The following is a 26497-nucleotide window of genomic DNA, read 5'->3' on the forward strand; positions in this document are numbered from 1 at the left end:
CTGGACTCAAATGAAGGTGTAGAACCATCTCAGGGATGATCAGAAGAAATGGACAGCACCTAAGTTAAATATATGAGTGTCACAGCAAAGGGTCTGAATACTTATGACCATGTGATATTTCAGTTTTTCTTTTTTAATAAATCTGCAAAAATGTCAAAACTTCTGTGTTTTTCTGTCAATATGGGGTGCTGTGTGTACATTAATGAGGAAAAAAATGAACTTAAATGATTTTAGCATATGGGTGCAATATAACAAAGAGTGAAAAATTTAAGGGGGTCTGAATACTTTCCGTACCCACTGTGTATATACACCAAAAACATCTAAATATGCTGATCGCAAGGTGACAGTCTATTATAAACCAAGTCAGCTGGTGTTAAATTGTGTGTATTGAATCACCAGTCTAGCCTCATGGTATGCCACAATAAGTAAAGTCCACTTTTCATGTTGCACATGAGCTCTGACCCAGGTGTGACAAAATGATATTACACAAGGCCAGTTATGTAAACAGAACTCACCACACAAAATAAGTCAACTATCATTATGGTGCAACAAGTGGCTCTTTTGGTACTTTCTCACTATGAAGAATCAGTTGTATTAGCCTAAATTTTTAAACAAGTGCAAGAAACAAAAGTCCTCTTGTAGTCACTGTTGTTTGGCAACCATTTACATAGTAATAGTTAGACTTTAGTAGGATATATCAGGTATATGTGTTTACTGTGCGAGTATTAAATAACATTACAAAAAAAGACTAATGACAAAACATAGGGCAACTCTACAATTAGAGCTCAGCGCTCTAAGTGAGAAGCCTAAATCACATTCACTGTACAGCACAGCATGTTTTTGACTGAGTGTATGCATGCGTGTATATAATATACAGGTCTACATTTGAAGCTTCCTTAGAAGACAACAGAGAACATGTTCCTACAAAAAAGGTGTTTTAAAATAACAGGCACAGAAATGAACGGTAGAGAAACAAATCAAAGCAACCACAGTAACCACAATATGTACCAGGAGCTGTAGGTGACAGTAAGAGCAAGCGATTTCCAGCATATATGAAAGATAAGCAGCTGCTGTTGCACATGTTTTGTTTAAAAAAAAAAAAAAAAAAAGATTTCTTGATTCTCACTATTGCTTTTTTGTCTGAGGTAGGTCAAGCACTCCATCTGGTTTGGGAGAGAGTGTTTGTGTGAGAATCAGGACAGCGTGCCACTTCAAAGAACCGCAAGCTGTGTTACTGCCTCAGCTGAAAAGGCTCCATACCCATATTGCCTTCAACTTTAAAAATATGTACACAATAATGACATACTGGGGCCAAAACACTGACACGTTTCCAATCAAGAAAAATTGCTTGTTTTTGCATTTGTGAAACTATGTTGTCAGACTTCCTTTGATAATCGAAAATATCTGATGATGTATATACACCTCAACTTTTGACTCACCTTTGACTTACTGAGTTCTATACCATGCAACTTAAACAATACAGTGCCCAAAGGTGCAGGGCCCTTCCTCTTTTTGTGCAGTGCATGGTGGGTGGGTTTCCTGAGATCTGCTGCAGACAGGGTAAGGGGTAGGACCTTCACAAAATTTCTATGACAAGGGACTGCCCTGAAACCCCATTTAGCCCCTTTCTTACTTACCTGACAGGCGCACATGGCTGAGAGAGATGACTGTAGGTTTCGTCACACTCAAAGCTGGAAGCTGAGAGTCTATGGGTGCATTGCACCTGAGGAGAAATAAGTGTCTGCATTGGCGGGAAGCTGCTCTACACCCCGGTGTTGGCAAATGTCTGCATTGACTCAATGCCCCCACACAATTTTGCTACGCAAATGCGTATATTCCAGGAGTCAATCAAGCTAACAAGAATGATAGAAGTTTGTCATGACCCGAGTCCATGCGCTGCACGTGAAAACCACAAATCCCAAGTGGACCTAACAACTTGAGTCATAGCTGGAGACGTGACTGAGCTGAAAAATTTTCCAAATGTGGAGGCAGGGGTTAAAATATGGAGAAGGCATGTAAATGTTTTATATTTATTTCTGAACAAACCACGTTTTAGGAACTGAAAAGGTTAATTAATGAAAATTGTGACCATGAACCCAGAGCGAGAAATGCACATTTAACAAATAGGTTAGCTATCATAAGCAACCTTTCAGATTTAAATAATGCTTTTTTTCCCTCTGACAGCACGGCTCAAAACAGCAAGATAACATTAATCCTTAAATCTTATTATAGAATCAGTTTCCTTTTTTAGCCAATATACTGATGTAAAACTAACTGAAAAGTATATTAACTGTAATGGATATCATTTTAATACATTACAATGACTTGCTTTGATAAAAACGGAAATAAAAACTATTAAAACATCTAATAGCTTTTTAGAAAAGATTCAATCAAAGACAACCATACCAAATAACTGAAATTAGACATTTCTACTTTAGAAGTTTTGGAAAAGCTTTACATTACTGTAGTCATCCATATAATACTTCACAAGCTATATTATAATTTACACCACTGAAGGCCTTTAAATCTTTAATACTGTGTATATATATATATATGACATAACATTAATGCTTTGTTTTTTTTACACAGTCAAAATCATTTTGTATTCAGAAAATGAGAGCTGACTGAGCAGGTTTGTCGCTTGTATTTGTTTTAATTCAAAGTCAAAGCAGACAAAAGTAGGGCAGGTGGAGCTGAACAGACTCAGATTTTAAAAAAAGTTTTGTGCTTGTAACTACAAAAAAAGACAAAAAAGAAACATTATCACAAACAATGAACATTCTCACAGAGATTTGTATGTGTGATTCAACAAGTAATGTGGATGTAATTTTTCCAAAGTGGACAAACCTGACAAAATAAACACAAATCCCATGATCCCAAGTAAGTTGGGAAGCATCCTGTTCAGTTAACATTGAAGAGGACCTAACCATCACACACACTGTGAATGTGACGACAGCTTGCTGGTGGTATGTCAGATTCTGCTCAGGAAAGAGGAGCAGCTCTTAAGTACTTTCTACTTTCTAGCAATCCCCCAGGAAGTATGGAAGGGGTGTGTTAGAGAACACTGGCACTGCACCATATTAGTTCCACTGACCTCCTGACAGTTGAGCTGGTGCAACCAACACCAACTCTAGAATGACTGTACTGAACTGTGTACCCCTTAGAGGGTGCTACTGCTTACACACACACACACACACACACACACACACATACATAAATGCTCCATATTGATATCTCTGACACATCTGCAAACAGAAATCAACGCTGACATAAAGGTCCTAGCAGCTAACAAACAAGTCTGCATAGCATTAACTTCAAATGTAATCTGACATTGTTATAAATTCTGAAGCATAACATTGGTAAAAGCCTAAACCAAATAGTACTGTTGATAGGGGTTAAAACTCATTTGCTGCTTTAGCAGTAAGGCCTATGCTAAAATGTTCATAAAATCCATGAAAAAATACAGTATCCATTGGCTCCTACTCTCCTATGAGCTACATGCAGGAGAAAGACGAGCCAGTTTCTGCTCTTAAACGTGCTGCCCTTCTCTGCCCTAAAACTATGTATTTGAAAAACAAGCTTAGAATAAAATAGGAGAGAGGGGCCATGAGTGAGGTGCTCTGTCTGAATGGCACTTGGCCCTTGGGTGAGTGCATAGGCCTGTGTTCGATAAGACAAACTGAGCCTGACGGACAGTCCTGGTCCAAGCCCCGGAAATGAGTGACTATTTCCAGATAATTCTGAAGGTCAGGGACAGAGTCCTTACATTCCACTTGTCAGTTCAAAATAACTCTGCTTACTTTGCATGTATGTAAAAGAAACCTTCTCTTCCTTTTATTTTTGGGATGTAGCTATATGCTCTAACATTCACAGGTTTGGGCACAGAGCTATAAACAGGGCCGTGGGGGTGAAAGAACCTACATCTAACGCTAAGGCTCTGTGTCCGATTCCAACATTCAAGCCTCTCTGAGTACACAACCTGATATTTGGGAAAGGAGAGAGCTCACCGATTCCCTTTCCTCCCCTTTTTTAGAATTCATTATTTCTTTACTGATGTAAAAACAGATCAACATCCTCCCTGCCGGAGCAGAGTGGTGGAATCGTTAAAATGGTAGAGTAATAAAAACAAACACTCCGACAAAACAGAATTTGCCATGAAAAAGAAAACACTGAGAAAATTCATGCAATGCAACTTGCGTGTCAACAAATTATTGCTTCCTTTTTTACAACCTGTATAGATGTGTATGCATGTGTGCATCTTTCAGTGGGCAGCAGACTGTGGGTTCACCACGGCAGTACTAGCTTTCTTCCTTCGTTTCGCTAGCAGTGGATTGGTAGAGTCCTCGATGGTCTTGATCTTAATTTGCTCGTAGTCAACCCTCATTGTTGCCAAGGCACTGGTCATTTCCTCCTGAAATATGAAGAAAACAAGTTCAGTCTGAGGTTTTCATACCTACATTATAACTTTACACTGTTTTGCTTGCCAAGCTAGTGAAGAGGGTTCCAGAGGATTGTGTTTGTCCAATGGGAAGCTCCTCCCTAAAGATATAAAATGCTGTCTCATAGCTCTATCTGAATAAAAAAAACAAACACTTGCTGTGTGATCACAGTGAAGGACGACATGTCACCTATGATGATGGCTTCATGGGTTCTTATGAACCTCTATGATTATCCTTTCATGTGTATATAACACAACAAACCTACCAGCTTGAGATGTACAGTGTTATTTATTAAGCTAATCATAAGTATTTTCTGATATGATCGGCTCGAACAACAAAAATTGGAACGACAGGATACGCTACAATAGTATGTGAAATATGTGGCCCAATCCATTCTCTAGGTAGGGTGGGAATTCCTTAACACCAAACAAAGTATTTTACTTTTCATTTCATGCAGCTACTGTACAGGCAAAATTGTCTTTTCCGATTGTTTTTTTAAGTACGAATGATGCAAATCAGAACCACATGTCTAACCTTGACGTCCTCCCATGCGTCTTTCTCCTCCTTTAGCACACGGCTGGTGTGAAGTGGGGTCTGAGGAACCTCCATTGATTGCTTTAGGAAGACACATGCAAATCTTACTTCACCAATGGAATATCATCCAGAACAAAAGAGTTGAAAAGATGGTATGAAAGTGATTTAGAAAACTGCACTGTTCTTACATTGATCCACGGATGATTCATAAACTCTGTGATAGTCATTCTTTGGGTCGGCTCAGTCTTTAGAAGGGTGCTAATCAGTTGTTTAGCTGCAAAAAATTATTATTTACAGCATTAAAAACAAGCTTTGGTACTAAAGCCACTGTTGATAAACACATCAGTTATATAGCTGTATCCAATTGTGTAAGGAAGAAGGAATCAGAAACACCACTGGCCCTGCATGGTACTGAGAAACTAGACATAATTAGAAACCACTTTTATGTTAGTTAAAGTCAGGGTAAAGTAGAAATAAATGTGTTCTGAGTTTGTCACACAAAAGGGAAATGTGCCAAATTTGAATGATTAAAAATATTGGCAAGTATAAAATTAGTTTTCAAAACCATGAAAAAATAAGGAGTATTCTCTGCTCTGACACGCTGCAGGTGTATTCAGGGAGAACATGTAGGAAAGATGCATTTCCATGGTGAAGGCATAGCTAGCTAGCAAGCAAACTGTAGGCTTGCAGTGTTGTAAGTCATGATCCATCACCCTGAGCTAGGGTTCTAGAGGAGCATTTTATCAAAGGCCACTGAGTGACAGTAGTGAACCAGAATATGGCTTTGGTCTTTATGGAGCTAATTCTCCTTTGTGTTGGTGTTGGAAGGAGAGCAGGTTGTGCTCAGTCCTACCACACATACACAAGGAGCAGAGCAGAGAGCCCACAGTGAGCTTGTTAGGCTAACAGCTAATAGCTAGCTTAACTGTGGTGCTATGTCCAGTGCAGTAACTGCATGGTCTGCTGTATGGCCATTATCTCCTCCCCTCACGTCTCTCTCCCTCCACCAACTATGGTCGGTTCACATCACACTCCACCACATTCATTGTTCCTACTTTTGTCATTGTTTAAAACTGAGGCAGCAGAATTTGTTACTTAAAAAAAAACTGGCTGCTGTGCTCAGCCTCACAAGCGCTCCTAAAAACAAATGCAGGAATAGAGCTCTGTGTGCTCAACTCAAAAAATGATGAATAATGTTTTAATGGTGTAACTCCACAATTAATACTTTATAGTTCTCAGCATTTTCACGTTTTCAGTGACTATTTTCTAACACCTATAATATGTTTTAGAAACAAATCACTGATTTTGCTTTACCAAACCTTTATGATACATAACTTTCAACTGTAGTGAATACGAGTATGCAAATAGGAGGCGAAACACCTGCCTCAGTTTCAATTTCTTGATCAGAAAGAGTAGCTTGATTGTCACATGTATGTGGAATGATTTTAAGGAGTGCCTGCAGAAGCTTGTGAAACCATAACTTTGTAATGAAATGTTAATTCTGACTAATATGAAAGTATTTTAAAGCAAGACCAATATACAGCAGGTGCTTCTCTGTTTCTCAGCACAACACCTGACTCTTTGTATTACACATATTACAAACAAAATAATCCATGACACAATTTGGTTTTAATCCATTTCAGTAAGAGGTTTTCCACATATAAACTTATTACCTCCACTTTCTTAATACATCAATAGAGGACTTACATACACATAAACAAACAAGTACCTACAATGTGCCCTGTTTACATTGACAGGCTTACCTTCTTCTGACACATCAGACCACTCAGGGTTGGGAAACTCATACTGGCCCATCCTGATCCTCTTCTTCATCCCAGGAGAGATAGCTAGACCATGGTTGGAATAAAAAGGAGGGTACCCACACAACCTGCAGAAGGTTTGGCATAAAATATTAGTTACTGCATCCAATATATAATCATATAGGAGGACGTGATATGCACGATTCTGCAAACATTTACTTACAAAATATACATGATGACACCCAACGACCACATGTCACATGACTTGTCATACTTCTCTGGGCCCAGAACCTCTGGAGCTACAGACAGAAAGGGAGGAATGATGCAAGCTCAATGACAAGACGGGTAGAGAAATTAGCTGTCTCTTTTTCTGTCTAATAATAAGAAAGAAGGAGAAACAGTATACAGAAATGGTTCCTTACCAACATAGTAGGGTGTGTAGCAAGGGGTAGCTAAAGAGTTGTGTGAGGTGGTTTCCTTGGCAAAGCCAAAGTCGGTGAGTTTGAGCAGAGCTTTGGGCCTCTTTGAGGAATACAGTAAATTCTCTGGCTGCAGGGAGGATCCGGGAAGCAAGTCAGAAGAAAATGAAGAGTATGAAAAGGTGGAAGTCATCCTTTACACCCTCTTCTCAAATAGATTTCATTTCTTAATCAAGAACAAGCATGTTTCTAATTAAGCAGTGTGATAATACAAAGAGATGACACAAACCTTGACGTCCCTGTGTGCAATGTTGATTGCATGCAGGAACTGGATGGCCTCTCCTATGCTCTTCATGATGTCAGATGCCTCTGAAGTAAAGAAACAAAAAGCTGTTTAACTGAGAGACCACTACCAAACACATGCACTGGTCACATATAGCAGCAAATGCTAATGTCACCAGTAAGGGTTGAATGATGTTGCAGACCTTAAAAGTGATCTTTCTATGCATGTGTTAGGGATGGGCACTAGAATTATTCTTTGAGGTTGACTAATGAAGCCAATTTAAGTCAATGATTCAATCAGTCGTGATATCACCATAGCAGTTATTTGTTCCTGTTGTTTCCTATCACTGAAGTGTTCAGGAGCAACAAATCCAGTCAGTTTCAGTCTTTCATAAATGACTCATTGTGCTGGTAGAACCGTTGAAAGAACCGCAGCTTTATCTTGCATAGTGAACATTCAGCTTTGTTCTGGAATTGAGTAAAATAACCAGATATTTTGCTGGCTCTGCCGACATATCTCCCTTCTCTTAACAGAAACGGTGTGTAGTGCACAAGCAGAAACAGTGTCATAAACCTTAGTTTTGCTTCTCCACATTGTAAAAAAAAAAAAGAAAAATTAAATTAACCGATTACTCATGTACATGTATGAGTGCGTTTCTTTGTTGATGCTGTGGTATATCTGTGCTATGTAATAAAATAATGCTATATAGCTTAAACCAACATGAGGTTGTTACCTCTCTCTGTGAAGGCCTGGTCCCCTCTGTCCTGGATTCGACTAAAAAGCTCACCTCCATCCATGCTGGAGGGTTAAAACAAAAAAAGCAGAGTTAGGATCTGAACGCTTTTAAGCAGGAACCCATCTGATCTCAATTCTCATGCTTGGCAATACATAGACTCTTTGTTATGACTCTGAATGCTCAGTGCACATGAAAACATAAATGTAAAAGGTGTCGACAGGACAATCATGGATCAAGTCAACAAGCACACAATTTGCATTGATTTGCATTGAGATACTGAATTTTTTCCAGAGGCCTCAGCCAGACACATTCATGGTGGTGTGCTGCACTGACAGGAACAGAGACACAGGTGAGAAACTGACCTCAGCAGAAACCAAAATTAAATAGGAGAGGCTCAGGGTAAAATAAATAAATAAACAATTGAAATGTGGAAACACAGTATGACCACATTTTATATCAGAATAAACATGTCATGATGAAACCTCACTGTGTCCCTGCTATATGAAACATACCCTAACCTGTCAGTTGTTTTAAAACAAAGAGAAAGCAGTCCTCTTGAGTATTTGGTTAAGAGCACAATGATCTTCTATGAAGTGTTGATCTAGGGGTCATGGTCTTACACGTGCAAGCACACACTATGGTCTTAGCTGTTATACTGGCTTTATATGTGTGTTTTTTTTTAACTGATCAAAAAAACTGCTCAAGTTGTGCTGTTGAATTGTTATGTTTAAGACTGTATTGGTGGATTTAAAAAAAGTTACACATTCATATAATAGCTCAACTTCATAGAATTCTACTGGCAACAGCATGGCTCAATATTAGAACACTAGGATTATTACTCAGCATTTGTAAACAACATAGCACAAACATCAGAGACTAAAACTTGCAGAAAAGGTCACTGGTGTAAGTACTGTCAAATATAAAGATAATGATTGTTAACATGAACTTGAATGAGTATGCAAAAACCTTCTCAACTTACTTGATAAGTTTCATTTAATCATTTTGCTCAGTATGACTGTACCGGTTTCAGGTCCAATCATCAATGCCAATTTTGCGTGTGCGACTAAAGGTGCATGACAGCACAGAATGATTATTCAGGCGCAGATGTGTTAACGGGAGAACAGGAACTGCAGACAGAGGCACGGGACGGCCCTGTTAAACCGCAGCACATTACAAACTTCTCAAAACCAATCACTCACATTTTGCATTCTGACAAATGGACAGTAGCTCAATCCACTGCATTCTGATATCAAACTAACTGCAATGTGACAAACCTCCAGCAGTGAGGCAATCCCTTAATTCTGTAAACGTCTTGTACACTGGGTCTTACCATTCTTCTAATGTGGTCAAAGTTACAGGTATACTTGTGGTCTCTTAACCCCATCCTGCAGAAAATGTCTAGAGGTGACGTGATTTCTCAGCAGTACTCATGCTTAATATTTTAATGAGAATGGGAGAACAATCTTTCACGATCATAGCAGAAACTGTTCACACCCTTACATATTTTCAACCCACTTTCTTTCACATCTCCTCAAAACACATCGCCTGTAGGAATGATAACGTACGCTCTGCAAACATCAAACTGTTTAGAAGCAGCCCTAATACACACATATATAATACACCCCTACATATATATATATATATATATATATATATATATATATACATACACACACACACGCACACACACACACACACACACACACACACTCACGCACGCACGCACACACATATCAGCATTTTTTTTTTTTTTGCCAGACTGTTCAAAAAGCATTTGTTTAATCAATTTGGTAAAGCTTTGATATATTACACATATATTAATAATAATATAGTAATAATAGCCAAACTCATCTTTATTAACTGGAAATATGTTTGTCTCCCCTCACTGGCATTTTGACCACTGTTAATGGAGCCCAACTACTTAGTAGGGAGGCAACAGTGGTGCGGTGGGTAGAGCAGTTGTCTCCCAACTGGAAGGTTCGAATCTCGGTGCCTGCAGTCCACATGTTGAAGTGTCCTTGGGCAAGACACTGAACCCCCATTGCCCGTGATGGCAGCGCATATGCATGCAGCGGCCCAGGGCCCTCAGCTCCAAACATAATTTCGTTGTACGTGTCACAATGTTACAATGACAATAAATAAAGCTTCCTCTTCTATTAGGTTAGAAAAGAAGTAGCTGTCTGTGGCCCTTCTCAAAGGGCATTAAGAAGCATAAAGCATATGCAGTGCATAAGGAACTGGGCAACCCAAACCTATTATGATATAATATCATAGAATTTAACGGCACAACACCATACAGCCTTCAGAATAACAGAGCAGACTCAACACCTCTGACCAAACTGAATATGATAAACTTCATACCAGTAGGACTTATTGCAGGATTGTGAGCTGGATTTTACAGACTACCATTAAAGAGCAGGGCTGACAATTTTCCACATTTGTTAGGGTCAATAAGTCCCACAAAAAAGACCAAATCCAACTGTGTTAGACCATCACTCAGTAGTTTGACTTTCACAGCCCCAGGCCTAATGAAGATATAAATCTTCACCTGAAAAAAAGATTAGTGCCAAGTTTCATAAAACAGTTGGGTACTTGAGTATTAAATTGTGCATTGGTTGGGGGATTATTTTCTGATGTGCATTTGTTGTGCTAATAAGTACATGTGTTTCAAGGTTGGTATAGACAAGGCTGACAATAAAAAATGTAAAAAAAATAAATAAAATAAAAAAATTTACATTTCCATGTTCATCATAATAGAATAACATCTCACCCAGTGCAACGGTATTGCTCAGTCTGATGTTGTTGATGGTACAGAGGAATCTATTACATCTGGCTTTGGCTATGCAGGTCATATTAGTTAGTAGGATCAGTTCATTGTTGGTTTTGGTCTCTGTTGGCAATAAGAAACATATATACTGCTAATGGAGTTCGACAGCCTCAACCATCCCTACCCCATATCCTATTAATTCCAGGGCTGTAAACAACTACGAAAATTTTAACTTGTGGTCCAGATATGTTTCTGTATCCCAAGCTGAGAAATGAAAAGTCATCAGACTGCCTCAGTTTCTGCAATGTTAGAAGAAACGCATACTAGACAGCTAGATCTCACAGTGTTGCCATGTTTCCTATTGTGATTTTCTAGGAAATGTTTTAGTTTCATCAGAAGTACTTTTCTTTATTGGCATCTAATGCTGAGCTCATGTTCAAAAGGAAATTAGTCATACATTTCTGCATGTGAGCGTGGTGAGCGTGTAGGCAGATGGTCCACAGCCTCCACACTACAATGGCAACCACAAAGCTAAAGACTGCACGTGTAACAAGATGGGGGTTTGGTGGTTTATATGCTGAAAGGTGGAAATACAATGGTGAGGAAAATATACAAAGCACATTTAGAAGAAATGGGTCACTTTCTACTAAGGTCATACACATCAGACTTCCAATAATTAACCTGTCTCAAGGTGCATAGAACAGCAGAGAAGACAAGATGCTCATCACTTCAACTTTGCTCAGGGTATTCTAGGCTTTCTCATTCCTATCTTCCCAGGTCTGGGAACTGCAGACCAAATAGTACATGAACATTCAACCAATGTAAAAAATACTTGATTTCAATTCAATTCTATTTTATTTGTACAGTGCCAAATCACAATAGAAATCAGCTCAGGGCACTTTACATAGTGAGGTCTAGACTTTAGTGTTATTAATTTATTTATATTTAAAATAATATAAGTAAACATTGTGGTGAATGAAATATTTAAATAAAAAATAATGCTAGTTGCTCTGGCACAAAATGATCCAGTCAGTGACCTTAAAATATTGAACCTTCTTCTCTTTCACCTAATTACCTGAGATCAACCAACATGAGATCAATGTAATGTTGCCATAAAATGGTACTGTTGTGTTTGCATCAGCTAATTTGTAAGGGTACATGTATGAGTACTAGAGGGCAGTATTGGACCCAATACCATTATCAGTGCATTCCCCACTACAGTGTGCTGCAGTTATCTTGTTAGCTGTGTGGGTGTACCTCTGTATATGTTCTCTGGTCCAAGCTCTATCTTTATAAGTTCTTTTATCTTAAATATTTTTAAGTATCTATTTCATCTGATGACAATTCAATAAAGTGCCAAATTGCAGGTTTGTTGATTTTTAAATCAGCAGCAGAAAGTAATGCCAGCTGGAGCATACCTACTTAAGGCTGTGGAGGTCACAAAAAAGTAGTACAATTTTTTTTATTCATAGCCTGTCATAACCAATTTCTAACTAGTGTTTAGACTGAACCTCCACAATTGACATATGGTGATTTTCCATGAGCACAGGTCAGCCGTGCTCATGGAACAGTTGTGTTTCCACTGCACTGTAAGAAACATCATTTATCTTGCCTATCTTGATCACGTGGGGGTGGCACGAGCTGCTGAGAAGCCACGCATAACTCACGGTGCGGGTGTGATGTTACTAGCTTGCTAACTCTAAGCCCTTGGTGCTTGCCATTATTTTAACCCCTCATCAGAAGACCAAGTGAGATACTCTATTTTCAAATTTTGTTGCAATGAAATTACTGATAAAAAGTCAGTGATGAATGTAAGCATGTTCCTTGTGCATGTTGTTGTGCATGTAAGCATGCACAACATCGCAGTTAATCACATCTCAATGAGCTGGCTCTGTTGAAGGGAGTGCTCAGCCCTGCTCAGTCCTGCTCAGTCCTGGGCAGAAGCAGGGCCGGCTGAGCACAAGCCAGCATGATTACCCCCTCCTGCTAGGAAGAGATGGAAACGGAGCCCAAACCATGCCCACCTAGCTCCGCACAATTAAAGTGTGCTGATAGAAAAACACCAAAAGGGTATCTATCTCATCTATCTGTCAGAAGGAGGGTGTATGGCCAGTTGTGACCAACTCAAACATACTGTATCTGCTTCCACTGCCAGTGAATAAGTGCTCTGAAAACAACAATCACTACAAAAGGATAGGTATGCAGTGTGTGCATTACTGAGGCTGGGCACTCACCGTTCCATGACAATAAGCAGACACTTCCTGCTCTGATAGAGGTTCTCATAGACATCAACGATGCGCACAATGTTGGTACAGGGCGAGGCCCTCCAGTGGAGCTCCACTTCCCTACGAGCTTTGGCACAGTCCTGCAGTATCTGGACAGAAGAACAGAGACAGGGAGGGTGAAGCTGATTAACACCAAATATAAACACAAGTGTTCACTTATGAAACATTTGCATTATACTATTCATTCCCTTTCCATAATAATTCAAAGGCAAAGTGCAAAACTGGACCACAGGTAAGAATCTGTCTTACTGTGGGATTAATCATGTGTGAAAGTCACTGATGTCTTGTACTAGATTAAAAGAAGCCAAACACAAAACAACTGGATGCCACTAATAATTCACATCAATTCTAAATACTGCATAAGACAGAAGTGCAGTGCTGCCACCATCTGGTAAAATGCTGAAAAGACTAAGTCTTGTTACTGTAGCCTTTACCCTACCCTTCCCCACCCACAATGGTGACACACAGTCAATACAGCAAAAACTTAACCTTCAATTTATTTATTTATGTGTCATATCGATCTATTCATTGTTGCTACATTTATTCCTGATAATAAATGCCATTCATACTATGCAAGCCTACACTAGGAAGTCAAACATGAAGGTCAGTTGCAGAAAAATGTTTCTGAAACATTTAGAAATTCAGCATGCAGCTCAGGGACACTCAGGAGCCCTGGCCTTGTGGTGTCTGGCTTGACCCAGGCCTTATGGTGAGGTGTAATTAAATTCAGTACTGCACTGGTGGCTATACTGAATTTAAACAAGCAATTTTCTCCACTGGAAACCAGTTTTATTATGCTCATTGATATGGTAGAGAGCAAGCAGATAAAAAGTCTTGGTCATGTGAGGACATTTTTATTTTGTTGTTTCTGGTAAATAGGATTTTAGGATACACATACATGTTAATTCTTTAGTTTGTTACCTAAAAAGGTACCTTTATTTTCATCTGAATGCTATATGGGAAGAAAATATAAAAAAAATTAACAGGAGCCATGATGCACCCATGGCAATATAAGAATTCACACACAAAGTAAATATTCAGACTATGTGAGAACATTTCACAACCAAAAAACAAAAACATATCAAGCCATAAATTTTATGCAACCTCTACTGAATAAAACTAAGCCAGCTAATAGTGATCATCTAAGGACATGCAGTCATAAATCATTTTTTAAAAATGGGTACTTCTGTTTGGTAAGCAAGGTCATGTAGTTTGACATTTCCAGTTGTAAATAACAGAAACACATGAAGAAAACAGGAAACAAGCCTAAGCAGCCTTACCAGACTCCCTTACAGGAGTAATAAATTTACTCTGTCAAATAGATAATCGTCTTTAAGTCCAAAGTGTTATCTACAGAGCTATACCTTAAAAAAAGATTAACAAATATGTATTTGAATTAAGAAAAGTTAATTTCCATAAAAATTGAGAAAATTATTTACAACTACACAGTTTCCTAGTTTTTTTTTTTTTAATGTATTTGCTCAAAGTATAAACTATGAAGTTTTGTCATTCTAATGTTAAGTAAGCAACCTTGTTTGTTTACAGATTTACAGATATACAATACAATCCCACAAGAAAAAGCCTAAGAATATCCTTATCAGTCAATGGAAAGAATTCAGGCTGGAAGCTTTGACAGTGAGCCATTGTCAGTCCATCTCGTCATGTAATACATTCCAAACCTGCCCACGGTCGCAACAGAATGATGGGCTGCATTCCAGCAGGCGATGAGAGCTGGGAGAGCCAGAGTGTACAGTCTGCTGTGTGGCCTGGCCCACAGGTCTGCCAGTATTTACATGTACATAAGCAACCAGGTTATTCAGACACAGCAGGTTACACAGGAAGTCAGACAATGTGATTACATGCACTGGAATAAACCGTTCAAAGCCGCAGGTCACTTATCAGATTGCCCCCATCTCCTTATCTTTGGAAGCATTACTTACTTGTAACTGTATAAGTGATAAAATATCAGCTTTCTGATTTGTGCGCATCAGTGGATGCCAGAGGTCTAATGGTGCAGTAAGAGGCCAATAGTGCAACAGGACTTAAGATTTCCTTCATTGTGTCACTATGCTTTCACACCTCTACCTGACTCGAGTCTTTGTGTGATTGTCTTTTCACTCAGTCCACTAAAATCCCTCCACCCACTTCAACCTGTGAAGTGCATGAACTCAAACCCACCTTAACTGGAATCAGAAAGTCAAACCATGTCATAAAAGCCTTGAGGTCCCTGTTCTCATGTATGGGTGTTCATACACTTGTTTCAGTATTAAACAAGTCAATAAGGGTACCCTCTTCTGTAATTAAATGTGCTTGCCTGTGCACATATTTTACATCATCAGAAGTAATATGATCAGCTGCACGTGCCTCATTGTCATCCGTTATTCATGTCCTCAGACACTTGAGCTGACCTGCTTGTTGCCGTCTGTAAAACCAACAGGGTTGACAGTACATTTTTACTTACAGTAGTGTTTCCCATACACTGACTTATTTGTGGCAGGCCACCACGAGACCAACATTGATCAGCAAATATTAATTTAAAATAGGTTAAAATCTTATTTCAATCACGTGCAGTGCATATCACATGTATTGACTCAGCCCCTCCGTGCTTTGCTCCCTTTCTCTCTGTCTCTCTCTCACATCACACACACACAAACACACACACGATGGAACAGCTACTCCTCTTCATGATAGTTTTTAACACTGTCAGTCGGGGAGATCCAACTTTTCTAATGACATTAGCAAGCTAGTAAGGCTGGCTATGCTAACGTTAGAATACAGCTGGTGCTGAGGGAAGCACACTGTATATAGAATAGATGTATATGTACTGCTCAGCAAGTGGACAATGTTAATGCCAGTTCATAAACTCCGATGCGGAATGTTTACTGATTATTCCAGGAGAATATAAAAAAAAACAGGTGGGAAAAGCTGATCCAGTCCAACCAGTGTGATTAGTGAGCCAAATGATTTGTTTCAAATAGTTATTGGTTTCAACCAGTGCTTCTGAAGCAGCAAGGGAGGGGCAAGAAAAGCAAAAAAATAAAAAGAAAAGCATGTGTTGAAGAGTTAACTACAGGCAGCTTTGTGATGGTGTACCTGAATACGTTCAAATGTTACATATACAATCTGACAGCAAATCCTGACAGACAGTTGGTAAACAGTAGTGTGGTCACTGTAAAAAGCTACAGAATTATTAAACTTTTGAAAAAAAAAAACCACGATTGAGTAGTTTGTTTTGTTTGATTTGCCAATTTGGTTCATAGTTTATCATAAAAAAATGCTATTTGCTGGCAACACTGAAAAGTGAATCTGCGCATGTATCCACCTTCTGCATGTGAATTCATGACATAGTAACATATGTAACACAAAAATTACACTTCTGATTTGGGCCAGTGTGAAGTAAACAATAAGGAAAAAAACTTAAGATAAGAACTTGCCAAAAATGAAGCTGCCAAGAAAGATAAGAAAGGTGGACAAACAGGAAAAACTAGACAACACATGAAAGAGATAAGAAATAGACTGAAACCCGGCTACTGAATCTATGTGCAGGCATGTTACTGTTCAGGTGAGAAGCAAAGATCTGAGGAATGAGTGATTGACTGAAAAATGTGACTGGCTTTGTTGCCAGGAAGAGCTGGTATGGTGTAGCACTGTATTACTCTTTGCTTTATATCACTGCTTAACACACAGCACAATTCAATCGCCCTTGGAGAGAAAACAAACAAGGGAGAGTTTTACTTCCTGCACAGCACTAGAGTGAAAAATGTTCCAGTGGACATGAAACTGTGGTCACAGATTGGAAACTGATGCACTGTAATCCTGTGACACTTTCAAAATCCACCAAGTCTAGCCATAACCGCTAAGAGCCGAGGCTTTGTATTCACTATAATAAGTAACTTGTCATTTAAAATGCTGTTTAAAAGAGGAAAGGTACACAGTCTCTTACTATAAATGTGGTTACTTTTATTACACACATCTGCTTCCACTTACTAAACATATAACCAAAAAAAAACCCTTAAGTTTAACAGTGTAATGAGTATTTTATGCATTACAAAATACTGAAAATTTCCAGTTATTTCATATAACACAAATAGCAGGTTGGTGCGTCTCCCAGCAGGGTTATAAACAATGTAGAGAAAAAGAAATTGGTACCCTTGTTAATGTAAAGGGCTAGACATATTTTGTGCAAATCAATGTGCATATACAGACATGGAGAAGGGATGTTCACGCTTTCCTATTGATACTTCAAATCTAGTGTCTGCCTTGTGTCTGCATACACTGACGATTTCCAAGCACTGTGGTACATGCACAGTTGGGGCTTTTGCAGTGTGGACTGTGCGCAGACAGAAACTTTTGGCCTGCAGCTGTCAGAGGAACTAAGTTTTTCTGCGTTTCTGCTATAGGAACCTAATTAGCAATGTAACCGGTACTTGCCTTAACCATTGCCAAGCAAAACCCCCTTATGTACATATAAATATAGCTGACTTGACACCAAAAAGATTGCACACATTATTTTTACACGTGCAGTTGTATATGCGCATGAGAACGCACCCCCATCGAATCTCTACTGGTGCTTGTGTGACTGCGTAGCACCCCATCTGTTGTTTGCCCTTTGAGGTAGCTTGTGGAGAAGGAGGGAGACGATGGTGGCAGATGAACACACAATACTTTAGCTAAGACAAAAGCTCCTGGGCCTAGGGCAGGACAGTGGGAGAAAGGATGAGGATAAGCTGAAGAAGGACCCATCCTCCACCTGGCACTTGTGAGCCAAGTAAAAGCCCGGGGTTGATATTGTGAAACCAGAAGCTAGCACACTGGGGGTGATAGGGCATTGAAATTCTGTGGAGAATTATTGTAGATGGGTGACAGGCTTATCTTGACCCAATCAGAAAAGCCTCTTCACCTGACAAGGGTTAGACAGCAAACTGCCAAAGGAGATGTCTCTGCATGTGTGTGTGACCTGTTCATTGAGATGCTTGTTCTCACCATTTAAAATGTTGAATTTTAGGGTGACAACTTGGTTTAAGGTTAGGGTAATGTTAGGGTTATATTAAAGGGTAGGTTCAAAAGTTCTCAAGTTGGTCTTAAAGCAATACTGACATGCATAAAGGTATGTGAGAATAGGTCTTTACAATGCTGTAACTACTCCAGCTGGCCACACCGACCCTGAAGCTTTTCACCAGGGAAATAACAGGAAGAGATGGACTTCTCGACTAAAACATACAGCTGCACTCCACACACACACACACACACACACACACACACACACACACACACACAACATATGTTCCTAGCTAGCTGCTAATGTTTGTACAGTCAGTAGGCTGTTTGGGCTGAATAAACAGTGTAAAAATACTCAACTGTGCCACTAACACGTGGCTAGAGCTCAGTTACAGCTTTGAAAAACAATGTTTACATAAAAAAAGATATCACCAGTAAAAACGAAAGTTCTATCAGTACAGGTATCTATCAGTAACACGCAAGCTCTCAAGACAGTCATCTTATTTCCAGCGAGTATGTTTAGCATGCGGATGTCCACATTCATAAAAAATAAAAGACTGACAAGGGGGAGGAAGTGAAAGGGGACACACAGAAGCAACTGTCTCACTTCCTGATAGAGGCTTTAAGGCCTACAGATGGGCGACAAATTAAAGGGGAAAAACCAACCCAAAGTGTCTCACTAAGGTGCTGGGCCACCACATGCCACCAGAATTGAAGGGTAGGGAAGGGGTAGTCTTAAGAGGAACAGCAGGGTTGTGAAAGACAAAGGCAGATGGAAATTAATAAGCAATACCGGTTGTAATACTGTTAAAAATCTTAATGATACCCATATGAATGAGTAGTCTGGTAGAAGGAAACTACTGCACTTCTCCAGATAGTGAACAAAGAATACATCAAACTACAATGGCCTAAAATACACAGGGATGCTAAAGGTTTCCTTCAGAATGAGAGTGATGGGCTTCATTAGGACCCCACTGCAGTGCCACATCAAAGTTTAAAAAAAGAAAAAAAACTACGCCATAAGTACTTTACCACGCAATAAACAGAGATAAAGTAGAGAATCCTTTGACGTAAAAACCATATGTGAAAGCAGTAAAGGTCTGAGAGCTTCAGAGTCAGTATAGTATGAACAGAAAGAGAACTGAGTCCTCTTTCAAATGTACTCACAGTGCGAACGCAATAAGAACCAAGCCCCTTTTTTGTTGGTCCCCCTTTTGGTCCACTTTAAAAAGGGACTGACTTCTGAGACCTGTGATTCATAATGCAAATCCCCTTTCAGCGTCTAATGCAACAGATGTTACTTGTGGCTTCACTATAAAAAGACAAGACTGATGTGTTATTGGCTTCTTTCAAATGACTATGGGTTAAACATTGTGAGCGAGTGATTTGACCCTTCAGTTGCCAAGCAACCAGCGAAGTCTTCAGGAAGTTCCTTGCCAAGACACAGTCTGGCACACAACACCCCATGCAAGTACACTGTGCCATTTTACACTTCAGTTTTTGTACTGACTAAATAAACAAAATCTAAGCTGTTAATGAGTTTTAAGATGCTAGATGAATTTTTATAGCTCTTAATAACTTAGCTGTTTCACCCCTAAAGATGTCTCTGTTTAAACAAAAAGCCAATTACATCTATTAGGTCTTCAAAGTCAAATTAATCAGTATGAACTTTAATAACCAATTTGTTTATTAAAACAACATGCAGTTTGTGGAAATTTACAGATTGCTTGCATTTCCATGTATTTGAGCCGTTTAGCTCATATTCACAAAAGAGCAACAGAACGTGTCTATTGAATGAATGAACTCTGAAACAAAAACATTTAGTTCCCTTTACTGTCAACACCATTCAACACTTTTCTTCCTTGTTCGGAAATGATCACATGACCCAAGGAGAGGAATTAAAAACAACCCGGAAAGAAAAGTTAAGGGATAATAGGTCCTGCGTATATAAAATTTCCCTTTAAAGCAGAGTCATGTCTATTGAGAGGTCCTTAAGGAAGTAGTCACAAACAATGATAAACAAATACCATTTCAATATGACAGAGTGCTGCATCAGCTTAGAAATTACTCTGTATCACAGATACTGTTGACTTGGCTACATTCATCATAACCACAATACCACATCTTTCCAAATATACTTCCCTCAACAGAAAGGCAGGGAACAGAGAAAAGAAGCGCTTGATTTCAGTTATGTTGTCCAAAGGTTGTGCTACCAGATATTAAGCTGAGGGTGTCAATAATCCTGTCCAGTCCATTTTTGGAGCTCTGTGTGGAATGTCACCCCTATGTAGAAACCTAATTAATGGTTGGCTAATAATGTGTGCTAAATGCATTTTCAGTTGTGTTGCATTTATGTAAACATGAAACATGTGAACATCCAAGTATTATATTAAACACAATAAGCAAATCAAAATTATATTATAGGTGTGTGCAGGAACATTGATGAGACATATGCAAATTAAGATTAGTCTTAAAAGGTGTTGAGGATTGTTTACTCTGATTTACTTTTAACCGTCAACAATAGCAGTCATGTTTGTACTGGCCCTTTACATTAACATGATATGCTTTATAAACATACGATATAGCCTAAATTATTTTAAATCATGAAAACATTTGATTTGTTAAAACTGTAAGGACCTATTGTACACTTTATAAACACTATTTTGAAGAAATAACTTTTGTTTAATAATGCACTACATAGAAACATTGCATAATCATTACTTTAAAAAAAGGCATTTGTTTTTGTAATGTAGAAAATAGATTTTCTGATGTTTTTTTTATACATCCGGTTAATAGAAAAGATCGACACATTAATCAATCATTAAAATAATTGTTAGTTGCTGTCCTAATAACTAAATTATTAATTGTTGCAGCACTAAAATGTTCATCTTTTTTTCTGCTATTTTTGCTAGATTGGTTTTATTTAGTGTTTTTTATAAAGAACACTGGGCTCTATATTGCGTGAAATGACAGGCTTTTAAAAGTTTCAACTTGTTTTTCCACAACAGGGCAAAATGACAAAGCAGGGGAATTTTGCTCTCGCTCAGTCAGATAGTCAGTGGCATAGAATGATATGCAAGTACTATACCAGGAAAAAAAAAAAAAAAGAACCAGGAAAAAAAAAAAAAGAATTAATGTACTAGAGATGTCATTCAAGTACTATACTACAAAGGGGTGGAGAGAAAACTAAAGAGGGCCAAAGAAAAACCTCTTCCTCCCCCCCACCTCTTCCTTCCTTTCTCTCAAAAGGCTCTTCTGCTGCATCACTATGATAAGCTTTAATCAGACTTGCTGACAGTGTGAATGCCAAATTCAAATGCATCTCTGATATTACTGAAAAGTTACAACTTTTAAAGCACAGGCTAGGATTCGTCTGCTCTACAACAGTTCAAGAGAAAATCTGAGAAATCCCAACCCCAACAAACAAGAAAGAAACCTTCCACTTGAACTGGCCAGTGGTTCAAGTTCCTCTTTTCTCAGCCAATCCCTGACAAGTGTGTTCACTTCACTGCAGAGACTTGCATGTCTTTCTAAATTTCAGGAGGGATGACTTTAACGACTCAAATGTGGCCAAAAGGTTTAGTCACTTATGATTACACATTAATGGCAAACATCATTGTGCTGCTTTCCAAATGAACAAAGATTAATGAGTCAGTGGTGAACTCTCTAACAAAGAGAAAGTGTTTTTTAGCTCTCTGTTAGGTGTCACTACAACATTTGTTTGCTTATTAGCCCCCCATCAATGCAACTTCTTGATCAGTCAAATGCCTTAAAACGTACAGTAAAGTTTCATTAATTGAGTTAATGGGTTAAAAGACATTTGGTTAATTAAATCCAAATTAATTTAATCCAAAGACCAACTAAAACTGAAATAATAGTCAACGTAAAGTTTCATTGCTTAACTGTAGATAGGTCATACAACAGTCACATTTGAAGACCTAAAAAAAAACGTCTCCATGACATGAAACTGACCTAAATCCCAGTATTCAATTGTATTTATATACAAATAGTCTTTATCGTGATTGCTCATTTTTTATGAAATATGCTTGCACTGAACAGACTTTCTCACAAAAATAAAAAAAATCTGAGAATGACCATAATATATAAAGAAACACCAGGAGTCACCACAAAAAATGCAGTGTTGTGTGGCAAAAAAATTGCTCACACACACTGCTCAACCTTTACTGCAACGCTATTCACTGTTATCCGGCAACATCATGTGTGCTCTAACTTGAATTGCACAATTCTGTTCACCACAAAAATGTTGAGACAAATATGACTGCCCCAAGATTCAAACTCATGGTGAGTGAATATCCAAACTGCAATCTGAGAGAGAATATAATTTCCTTACCTCTCCGCTGTAGTAACACAACCACACAAACACACTCCTTTCTTTGGGTTTTAAAACATGGTGCTATTTTCAGTCAGAATGCAGTCTTCTCTATAACCTGGTTTCTTGTGTGCATTTGAATGTAGTCACTGTAAGATAATACCCGTGGATGCTTTCCATCCTTTGAGAGCGTGTGTGTGTGTGTGTGTGTGTGTGTGGCAGGAGAGTTAAAAGACAGACCAATCAACACAGACTAATCTCTCAGACAGAAGCCACAATTTAACAGCTATACTGATTCCCTGTGGCAGATTACATCAAGGATAATGCAGTACAAGGTAGTAAAACAATTACCTTCCACAAGCACAGTTACAAATTAAACAGCTGCATTGTTAGCATAGAATATTGTTCAAAAGATGGGTAAAGGTTTTATAAGGGGGCATCACCTTGGGCCTGACTAGCAGATTTCTGGTCGCTGCCTCTAACACAACCCTAACTAGACACCGTTGCCATTGCAGAACCCCGCCAAGGGACAAATCAGCTTCCCCCATAATGCCATAAAAGCAATATTCTTATGAAAGTTTGACCCTCATAATGTGATTGCTTGACCTGCTGCTGGCATTTGGAATGATGCTGATATCATTATTAGTTTGGAAGTTATTCAAGAAAAACTATAGACATGACAGACATTCACTTGTTGGTTAAGGGGTAGAATGGGGACTTCAGTGAGTGGACTATGGGCAAAGTGATGAAGACGTCACATTTCAGCAAGTTTGTGTTCTGTTTGTTCAACATGTGTTTGATAAACTGCTCATACAGTCTCCACTACTGATTGTTGCACTAGATACTAATGAGATGTAGCTGCTGCTAACAGAGCTAGCTTGGTCAGATAATCAGCACTTTTATCACCAAAAACACCAGAACAAATTCTAAACTGGCATCACTTGGATAAACTGACCACATATTCTCAATTTTAGTGGTTACTCTGTCACCTGGAAAAGTGGAAAAATGTAACAAAATGGCATAATACCAACCGTAAGTAATAAAATGTTAACTTTGAGCCTGACTTAAAATCTCCGCCGTCATGCTCTTTCCCAGCTTGCTGCACACAGTAGTTCTCCATTTCTGGAACTGAAAAGCCGGAGCTTCCCTCATTTCACCTTGAACCAACTTAACCTGCTTTCTGGAATACCCCCCTGATTGTAGCATGTCGGCTAGCTTTAGCAACATGAACAAGCCACACCTTGAACAAATTAGCTTTACATACTACATTGACATGAGCTAATAAATGCCACCAATGGCTAAATAAATGTTTCTGTGGAGACTGCCCTAATAATGTGTACTTACAGTTCTTCATAGATGCAGAGAGGACACACTACACTTATTAGTTGCACTTGGATTCACTCCTGTGCACTGCAGAACAGCCACACACACTGGCCACAATGGGGCTCACATACAGTCAACCTTTGCAGCACTCAGTTTTAGAAAAAGCCTGCATCAAAATTATGAGACAGATCAACACCAAAATCTAAACTGTTCTGTGGGCTATACCAAACCTCTCCAAAAAATTTCATTAAAATGTGTTCATTACTTTTTGAGTTATGCTGTTAATAAACACAAACACGCATGACAGCAAAAAGTCCCGCCCTTGGCAGAGGTAATGAATACAATAGATGAGATAGGGCCGACTCAACTGACGTCAATGAAAGAAACAACAAGGGCATTAGTTCATTAAGGGAGGGTGTCAGTTAGGTTATACTATCTGTACAGCATGAGAAGGTATCAGTGAAGCTGGCATATTACACGCCAGCTTAAAAATAAATAAGGTTAAATACAAGTCGTGGAAGAAAATATATAGAAGCCATTTTTAAAGGAAAAACACAATGGTGAAATCACAGCAGTGCAAATTCAGCAGAACTACTGAAATGGATGTGTATTTCAGTATTTCAGCATTGAAGAAGCACGGGTTCAGCTTTCAGATGTAAATTATAACAGCCATGAGTCTATCCGAAGACGTAAAATGTCATTCGCCTGTGCAGCATGGATAATCACCTTTATTTGGCCAAGTATGTTACACACAAGGAATTTGTTTCCGGCACAGAACTGAGGCAGCCATCTGCGGCACCAACTCAACCGATGGCTCTAACCATTGGGAGCAACTTGGGGGGATTCAATGTCTTGCCCAAGGACACTTCGACACGTTGACTGCTGGCACAGAAAATTGAACCTCTGACCCTCCGGTTGGGAGACTGCTGCTCTACCCACTGAACCACTGTCGCATGATAGGCTGGGTTAGCCGAGTTCAATTCACGTAGCCTAACTTCTGGTAAATGGGTTGTTCATATTTTAAGTGTAACTGTCTAATTTTGTAAAAATGCATTCATGCTTGCTTATGCACAGTGGTCATTGTGGTTTTAGTGACCTCTGTGTCACTGTGGAGAAAAAAAATGTCATCTGCTTGCTGTGGTGTAGATATGAAAACTAGCTGCACATAAGCTTGTTCTGTATATTATTAAAATTAAAAAGTGCAATGAAAATGAATAAAAACCGAATGCTATTAAATATGCCTTATCATAAAAAAATTTTTTACTGACAATAATAAATTCTGAATTTTCATGACCATGTCAAAATGACGGGACAGCAAAAAAAGTCTACCGTGACCTCTGCACATCACCAATGCGTATTGGCCTTTACAAGCCATGTTACTTGTCACTTGGTGGCCTTTAAATCAAGTGTGTTATGTGTATGCCTGCAGTACGGTTATATTAGGCCTACTATTTCCAGCTCTAACATCAGACACAGAGCGCATAGATGCCATCTGTACAGAAGCTCAAACCCCGACCCCCACATCTTTACATGGCTTTAAAAAATCTGTTTTTTTTTCCAAGCATGTAAAGATAAAATAGCATTACAGAAATAAAATTGAGTAACGAAGAAATAGTGCATATACAATGCAAGAAAAGAACTAGTAACAATATAAAGACAAAATAGTACACAATTCAATCATACTGTTCCATCACTGTTTAATTCAACTTTATCAACAGTAACATTTTGTGTTATGTTAATGACTGAGAACTACACTTAAGCAGCACTGAGCTACTGTGAGTAGTTAGCCGTTACCGTTTTTAACTCCAGCTTCTTTAAGTTAATTTCATTACATTGTAGTTTGCTCTTGCAACTGCCTCATAAAAATGAGTTAATACTCCTAAGGATAAGGATAAGTACAAAGACTCCCTATATTCTAAAGCCCACAATCCATTTGTGATTGAAATCAATAATTATCTAGAAGTAATCTGGACTGGCAGACTGTGTACTGTGTTGTACAAATACTTAGTGACATTCTAAAATTATTTAAATCAACAATGTCTTTCTATTTTTGCACTAGTACCACCCAACTTTGCTGTTATCTGTTAGCCTAACATATTTGGTGTATTTGGACAGGATAGGTTTTTATTATTGTTTTGTCACACTGGACACTTTTAAATAATAATAGTGTAATATTGCCTACAATAACTGTACCATAACAGCTTCACATTAGCACATGCCTCATTTTGAGGATTACATTTCATATTCCCCTTTTAATGTAATATTATGCAGACTGCCAGTGAAAAAAAACACTGGTCTGGTTCCTATCACAGAAAAGGCTCAGTAGTAACTAGGGATGCACCAATGTACTTTTTCCAGAACAAGCTCACGTATGAGTACTTACAATTGAGTACTTGTCGATACCAAGTACGAACACAAATACTTAATAATAATGCAATGTTTCTACTATAAAAAATTTAATTACCATAAAAGTGCAGTCCCCTCCTTGAACCGCCACCTTATTGTGATGGAGGGGTTTGAGTACCCGAGTGATCCTAGGAGCTATGTTGTCGGGGGCTACATGCCCCTAGTCGGTTCTCCCAAGGCAAACAGGTCCTGGGTGACGGGTCAGACTAAGAGCGGT

General features: G+C 38.7%; 1 protein-coding gene across 1 annotated transcript in view; it reads right to left on the reverse strand.

Annotated features, from left to right (window-relative positions):
• Positions 1-2637: 2637 nt before the first annotated feature.
• Positions 2638-26497, reverse strand: part of mapkapk2a (MAPK activated protein kinase 2a) — a 32150-nt gene continuing 8290 nt past the window's right edge. The window contains exons 2-10 of the mRNA XM_020593137.1: positions 13173-13312; positions 8169-8233; positions 7442-7521; positions 7156-7282; positions 6957-7032; positions 6737-6861; positions 5162-5247; positions 4974-5054; positions 2638-4411 (exon numbers count right to left, since the gene is read on the reverse strand). Coding sequence (XP_020448793.1) covers positions 4262-4411; positions 4974-5054; positions 5162-5247; positions 6737-6861; positions 6957-7032; positions 7156-7282; positions 7442-7521; positions 8169-8233; positions 13173-13312 — 930 coding nt within the window. The 3' untranslated portion in view covers positions 2638-4261. The remainder of the gene's footprint in view (positions 4412-4973; positions 5055-5161; positions 5248-6736; positions 6862-6956; positions 7033-7155; positions 7283-7441; positions 7522-8168; positions 8234-13172; positions 13313-26497) is intronic.

Source organism: Monopterus albus, unplaced genomic scaffold (assembly GCF_001952655.1).
Source record: "Monopterus albus unplaced genomic scaffold, M_albus_1.0 scaffold18.1, whole genome shotgun sequence".
Classification (NCBI taxonomy): Eukaryota; Metazoa; Chordata; class Actinopteri; order Synbranchiformes; family Synbranchidae; genus Monopterus; species Monopterus albus.